General features: G+C 37.6%; 1 protein-coding gene across 3 annotated transcripts; it reads left to right on the forward strand.

Moving 5' to 3' along the window:
* Positions 1-792: 792 nt before the first annotated feature.
* Positions 793-7,466, forward strand: LOC140860312 (zinc finger CCCH domain-containing protein 41-like). 3 transcript variants are annotated; one of them, XM_073263267.1, is made up of 6 exons: positions 793-1,031; positions 2,147-2,187; positions 2,261-3,060; positions 4,313-5,521; positions 6,000-6,314; positions 6,589-7,466. In XM_073263267.1, exons 3-6 carry the CDS (start codon positions 2,284-2,286, stop codon positions 7,213-7,215), a joined length of 2,928 nt encoding a protein of 975 aa, XP_073119368.1. In that variant the 5' UTR covers positions 793-1,031; positions 2,147-2,187; positions 2,261-2,283; the 3' UTR covers positions 7,216-7,466. The 3 variants fall into 3 exon arrangements, with proteins under 3 accessions (XP_073119368.1, XP_073119367.1, XP_073119369.1); XM_073263266.1 differs by having other exon boundaries at positions 2,147-3,060; XM_073263268.1 differs by having other exon boundaries at positions 794-947; positions 2,147-3,060.
* Positions 7,467-7,739: the final 273 nt, after the last annotated feature.

Raw genomic sequence — 7,739 nt, forward strand, 5'->3', positions numbered from 1 at the left:
AGAAAAAATAAATAAAACAAACTAATACGTACTCCATCATTTGTCACAGTAATTTCATGCCAAAAAAGCACACAAACATGAGCCGGGATTTTAACCATGACATTTCTTACGACATTCCTTCTAGCATTAATAATTGACTGCCACAGATAGGGTTTTTGTTAATGTGGTTATAAATATTATACGGTTAGAAAAGCGTTGCAATATGATATATGTGATAATTAATTGTTAATATAATAGAGAATGTTGTCAAAAAAAATTTCGGATAATCTCTATTTATTATGTAAGAGAAACATATAAAACCTGTATGATTTTTTTGTATTCTTAATTTTAAGTTAAAAAACAAACTCACGGAACTATCAAATTGCCAAAAAAAAATCGTATTAAAATCAAATATTTTTAAAAATAAATATTTTATTATATATACACAATACATAAATATTTTGCTATTTCTTCTCCTCTTTCTTTTGTTTGAAAGCTCGGGAATGAGCGATATCTTCCAATAAAATTACAAGTGTTTTCGTCAAAAAAAGAAAAAGAAATGCTGCAGTGGATTTTCCAAGTCAGCCTTCAGAAATCCAAGGGTAAAATGAAAAATAAAAAATCCAAGGGTAAACGCGTAAATTCATCTTTCACCTTCCTTAACCCCATCCCCAAACATTGTGGCCAATCTATAATAACAACAAAATACATGTATCATTCTGTAAATAACAGAGCCCCCCCTTGTATTTTCCGATTTCTTGCCAGGTTTCTTCGAAGTATATATACAGGGGACTCCTACAAATACAATTTATCTTCCTCGTATGTAAAACCCCCCATTCGGAGATCACTCGGCAAAACTGACAAAATCTACACACGAAATTCAGCTGCCAACACATCATCGAAGATCAATTATAGAACAGAGGGAAAAAAATATTTCAATTCGGTAGTTATTTGGCGACCCTGCATTGGTAAGTAATCATAAAACGCCGCTACGTATTTTTCGCGTTGCAGAAACAAGTCATCGAAGCTCAAGTTCAAATTTCATTGATTAGGTTTGATTTCGCCACCTCCCTATCATCAATTTCAGCTGATTTTGATTTCTTGAGTTATTTTTCTTTTGTTCAGCGTGGCCATAGATTGGATTCTGTTTCATCCGGATTATGTGGTTGAGTTTTTGTATTGGTATTAGGTTTTTCTTTTCCTTCCTGTTTTGTGCTTTTGGTTTTGGTTTGGGATTGGTTTTTATAGTTTAAGTGCGAGTAAGTTTGAAAATGTTGAATGTTAACTGGTTATTCATGTAGCCTTTTCGATTGAATCTTAGGGTCCCATTGAATCCCAAATGTTGTGTCTGAGATGGTTGATTCTGGTTTTTGCATGATTTTAAGTCTGGGTACTAGACATTTATTACATGAAGATGTCTCCACGAACCTGTGATAGTCAATTATGGTCCATTGCGGCTCATCTACCCGAGTCATGTCCTGTGATAAAATATTACCTTGTTCAGTACCCTTTCTTTGATAGGTTGAGCTGTAAGTTTCGTAATAAAATGCCCGGCGTCCATGAGCAAAGAACTGTGTCACTTCATGTGATTGATAGCATTTTATCTGTTTTTTGGATTTTCCATAACTGCCTGATAAGATCTCAACTTGCACTTTTTGTTTTAGATTCGAACAAACTGATGCCGAAATGGCTTGCAGATGGAAGTTGATATATATGCTGGAGTCATTTTTAGTTTCTAGCGCCCCGAAATTTTTGCTTAAATTTCAGAGTCTTTAATGATCCTAATTTAGGGATGCTAATGAATTTTTTATTTCCTTAATCCTTATCTTTAGTAAAATTGGAAGAGTCGTGCTTGCCTTTGCTAGTAATTCTTCAGAACTGTTAAAATTTAGTAAATATAAGCTTTTTATCATGTTGAGTTTCGGATTTGACATATCAGCTTTGGCTGGAGTCCTGTGGGGTTGAAGATTGATTTTTTGGTTTAGTTTCTACTGTTAAAAGGTTTTATGTAAAGAAATGTCTGTATATAGTTTGATATTTCAGAGAATGGAAAAAGGAAGTCAGTATATTGTTTGGCTTGAACCTTGTTATTACCTTTCCATCTCTACATGGTGTGGTTATGATTGATTCACTATAAATTAATTCGTTCTGTTTTCTGATCTCGTAGGGATATTGAACTTTTGAAGCAGAGCAACAATTCAGATTTAGTTTTATTTGTTCTGTTTTCCGATCTCGTGGGGATATTGAACTTTTGAAGCAGAGCAACAATTCAGATTTAGTTTTTTTTCCCATCACTAGGATTCCATGGATCTGAAAGCTTCTTCTCAAGACCTTTCACCTTCAGATTGCGCAAGTGATTCCGAGGAGAAAGAAATCAGTGAAGGCGAGGATGAGGATGATGATCGTAACCATAAGCATCGCAAGCGAGAGACAGACTCTCAACCTCTGGATGGTGATTTTCTAAATCAAGTTTCGACGAGACCATATAGGAAAAGGAAGCCTTTTGATAATGGGTTTCCTTACAGGGAAGGAGATCCTCAATCTGGTGAAACCTCGAAAAATCATTATGGTGCCTTGGAAAGAAACTTCTTCATGAGATCTGAAAAGAGACGCCCAAATAGGACCCCATTTCCTAGAGCTCCCATGGATTTTAACCAAAGAATTAGGGGAAACCAGTCGCTTTCAGCTGAAGCTGGCCCTATATTTGGTAGGGGAATGGACCCTCTCTCCTGGGGTTTGCATAATTCCAGGCTTGGCATGGTTGATGTTACGACTCCAATGATCCAATCTGGACCTATTCCTTCTGGCCTGCTTGCAGGAAGGGGACTGCCAAACATTTCTAATGCACACAATACATCTTGGAATGCATTTGGAATGGTTCCAGGGGTACCAAATGGTGGGCTTGATGGACTTCACCACTTAGGTTTACAAGGGGCATTGAGACCATCTATTAATCCAGCAATAAATATTGGCCTACCTCGGCAACGTTGTAGAGACTTCGAGGAGCGTGGTTTTTGCTTAAGAGGAGATATGTGCCCAATGGAACATGGCGTTAATCGTATCGTTGTTGATGATGTTCAGGTACGTGGATAGCCTAGTTGAATTTTTTAAAAAATTAAATTTGCTCATATTCAGATTATTCTATATTCCTTGGAGTTATATGGTTTTATGCACTCATGAATATTCTGCAACAATGTACTGCCTGCCTATATCATATTTTGTTTATTGCTGGACAATATGCACAACTATTGTGGATATTCAAATCAGCAATCTGTCTTGACTCTCAAGCTACGAATTTCATCCACTTGCCTTTTGTTAGTTTTTAGACTTTTATACTTGCATCATCGAAGCGTATGGCTACTTAGAGATTATAAATCATCATTTGAGTTAGTTCTTTTCGTGGGCGTAGGAATAGGAATATCTCGTGGTTTAAATTTTATGTTGGCAAGACTGTAGCGCTGCAATGTATTGCCATTACTAAGGAATCAGAGGTGTGTATAATGGTCTCACTTCTCACCTATATTTCACATGCATAGTAATCACTTTAGAAATAGAGGTACAATTTGTTACCTCTTTGCACACGTGAATTAATATTTTAGTGTGAACTGAACTACAGAAACATTCTTGAAGGCTTGAAATTGTATCGGACTAAACCTATTACTGATTGTAGACATCATTGAAGAACTGATCGCTTGAACATGTCGCTTTGACCACTAGGAAAATTCTGTAGGTCTTATGTAGTTTTGACATCAGATTGGAGACAGTGTACAACAAACTGTTTCAGTTTATATTGAGACGCGGTGTTATTAGGTTTCATCTGATAAAAATGGAAGTGCTGGATAGTGGGACTTGGGAGACCATAAAGTGCCCTACTTTTTTCATGTTAAAATTTAAATTTGTATAACAGGAAAAGTGACAGAAGATATAACAACGGTGTTTCAAAGAATCAAAGTTGGGGTCTTGGATAATTTAATCCATTCATTTCTGGTGTTTCTCATCTATGATTTGGGGTAAATGGATGGTAAAAACTTCCTGAGATACTCACAGTTTTTGTCAATGTTCTTGGGCTTAGCATCTTCGAATCTTTCCCTTCTATAATCCACTCTTAATGCATCGGTGTTCATGGGGCTTGACGTGCTATGATTGACATTGTTATTTAAAAATGGATATTTGTGCACTTTCTGCGGTGGCATCTTATTGTCTAAAATTTTTGCTACTTAGTTTTGAATGCTTTGTCAATCTTCGATATAAGTTGTTTGTTTTTTTCATTCAAACCTTTACCTGACTGCAAATGTTAGAACTGCTTGATTAAATATTATCCCTGAAACTGCAGAGCCTATCGCAATTCAACCTCCCTGTTTCACTTCCTGGCTCACAGCTTCTGGGAACTTCTGGGAATGGAGCTTTACCTGTAATTAGCACTTCCTCCAGCTCAATACCTAAAAACAAGGCTTTTCATGTGACAAGTGGCAGGCCTGGAATTACTGAAGATGGTTTGGGACTGAATGGCAGTTTTGTGGCTGGCTCTGTGGCAGTGGGATCTGATGTTTATGATCCAGATCAACCTTTGTGGACAAATAATAACGCTGAAGCATCACCATCACTACTAACAGTTAATGGATCAAATGCTGGTGTTAAAGAGTCTTTTCTGGATATAGACCCGTCTGGTCAGAAAAAAATTGAATCATATGAAGGCTATGATGAGAAACCAATTAGAAGTGCTTGCACTTCTGTATCTCAAAGTTTGTCAGGTTTGGGAAAGCTAGCTGGTTCGAAAAACAGATTTGGCCAGAAAAATAAAATTGATTATACAGGGACATCGCCTGGTTCTATTGATCGGGATATCAGAAGTGAGGAGGCTGCTATTGTTGGTCTTCAAGCTGTTTCCCAAGGAAAGGGAATGAATGTAGATGAAAATGCTGCACAAGTTAAGGAGTTGTCTCTAAAGCCACATAGAGATTCAATATCTAATGTTCGGAAACCATCTCAGAAAGCTGTTCGGACTCTATTTGTTAATGGCATTCCTCTAAAAGACAACAGAAAGGATGCCCTTCTTTCACATTTTCAGAAATTTGGAGAAGTCATTGATATTTATATTCCAATGAACAGTGAACGGGCGTTTGTTCAATTTTCAAAAAGGGAAGAAGCAGAAGCTGCGTTGACGGCACCTGATGCAATAATGGGCAATAGATTTATCAAGCTTTGGTGGGCAAATCGAGACAATACTATTGATCATGGATTAAGCGGTAACAGTGGTTTACCAATTATGTCTCAAAGAAAGATAGATATTCCTGTGCCCAATGGAAGAAAAGAAAATCTTCATGCTGCAGGTGGCAAGGACGACAATGCTCATCTTTCTGTTGCCCAAGTGCCGATCTATGATCATCTCAAACCCGTGCCTGCTAAAGTTTCCAAAACCCCTCCACAACCAAAGAAATTAGAGAATTTAGAGCTTTTGAAAGAAGAACTTCGTAAGAAGCAAGAGATGCTCGATCAAAAACGAAATGAGTTTCGGCTTCAGTTAGACAAACTTGCGAAACAAGTGAGCCTGGTTTATTTTAGATTAATTTAGAAAAAAAAATAAACATTAATTTTGGACCCTCTGTTGTTTACTTCTGAAGCTGATAGATGTTTTATGTTCAGAGCATTTGCTGGAATGGGGTCTCTAGTTGTAGAGCTTGTAAATGAGCAGGGTATGGGTGAGAATATGAGGCAAAATGAGTGGCATGAGATAGTTAAGGAGCCCGTGTATTCCTAGGGGTTGGCTGTGCATGTGATTGGGAGGTGCCCTCCTTTACCAGTTGCAAAATTTAGTGTTAAAACTATGGGATGATGGAGAGATATGTTTAGAAAAGAAGTCATGTATCTCAAACAGTGTGTTCTTTATCGTGCTTTCTGCATTCATTTGAATTACTATTTTCCTTCTTTTTAAGTGATTAAATTCCATGTCCAAAATATTATTTAACTTCTAATATTGGTCGCAACTATTTTGCTGCTCTCAATTTTTCATTCTTTTGCAGTCTGCAGGTGTCAAAGATGTGACAATATCAGACCAGGCCTTTAAAAGTTTTGAAGGTGGTACACTACCTGATAATGCAAAAACTGAAACTACGAAGTCACCTGGTACCCACCTTATTGCTGAGAACATTAGATCTGCTGAACATGCTGTCCAACATACTACCACGTCAAAGCCTACTATTGTGCAGCCATCAAGCTTGAGACAAATTCGTCAACCTGCTCTGCTAGGGACACCTTTTGTAGGAAACAGATTTAAGCTGGACAATCGCCCAACAGCCTTCAGAATTGTTGCGCCATTACCAGATGGCCTTGCAAATGTAATTTCTGGAACTCTTATCATATTCTTCTCCAGTTGATTGAAAGTTTTCATTGTTTTGCCTTTATTCCATCAAGCTGACTGACTAAATGGCCACAAGCATATTTCTTTTCAAGACTCGATTTGGTAATTCTAGCCAAATTTATACAACCACCGTTCTTGTTAATTTTTTGTTGGATTTGTAAGCCAAGAAGAGGAATGCAGAGATTGATTTTTAGCTTTATTGTCTTCTCCACTTCCATAGCTATTATTAACATTGAGATTCTTTTTGTTAGGTTGCTACATTGAAAGAACACTTCTCTACTTATGGTGATCTTTCTTCAGTGGAACTGGAGGAGTCGAAGCTTCAGAAGAACAATGATAACTCAGTGCAATCTGATGTTTCAGCTCTTATTTATTTTACAACGAGGCGTTCCGCGGAGAGGGCATTCTTGAATGGTAAATGCTGGCAGGATCACAATTTGCAGTTTATGTGGCTTGCAGCTTCTAATTCTGGAAGAGAGGGTGGCAGCGCTGGCATTCCTTCAGCTTCTTCTAACACGCCTTCAGTAGCTAATGCTCAAATCCAACCCGACAGAGATGCTACCTTGATTCAATCTCAGAAAAGTGATGCCTCGAGATGTAGTGAACCCGAGAACCTGACGAAAGAGAGTGATGCAGAATCTGTGGAAAAGGGTGGCAGCGCTGGTATTCCTTCAGCTTCCTCTAACACGCCTTCAGAAGCTAATACTCACGTTCAGCCCGACAAAGATGCTACCTCGATTCATTCTCAGAAAAGCAATGCCTCGGGATGTATTGAACCCGAGAACCTGACGAATGAAAGTGATGCAGAATCTGTGGAAAAGGGAGAAGATTTTCAGCCTGTTACGACCTCGGTTTCAAGCGAAAACAATGCATCATAACATTTATGCCTTGGACGCTGGTTCGAGTTTGTACAGCAAGGTAAATTTCGTATCAGACGAATATGTAATCCACATGATTTAGTTGCTGCTGAGCTGTCTTCAGTTTTCTTTCCTCAGTTTTGAAAAATTTAAGAGAAATTTCTAGTTACAAAACTGCTAGCCATCAGCAACTCGTGGTAACTTGTAATTCGTTGTGCTATTTCCATCAATTTTTTCGGCAGCGTGGATTATAATTAAAAACTTTTATATGTTAGGGGTCTGGTTTTGTCATCTTCCCTTGTAATCTGATAGGATATGCTGTACCTTCCCGTTCCAAGTCAAATTTCCTCATCTCATATCTTGGATTCGTCTTACACGATACCAGGAGAGATTTAATTTCTATATATATTTACAAAATTAGTAAATTCGAATAAAATATGACATTTATGTTTGTTTTCATGTCCGCTGCATGAGAAATATGATCCAAACCCTTAATTGGTTCAGTCGGGAAGTAATTAATATTCTTCTTTTCTTGATATTTTCTG

The sequence above is a fragment of the Henckelia pumila genome, chromosome 4 (assembly GCF_033568475.1).
Source record: "Henckelia pumila isolate YLH828 chromosome 4, ASM3356847v2, whole genome shotgun sequence".
Classification (NCBI taxonomy): domain Eukaryota; kingdom Viridiplantae; phylum Streptophyta; class Magnoliopsida; order Lamiales; family Gesneriaceae; genus Henckelia; species Henckelia pumila.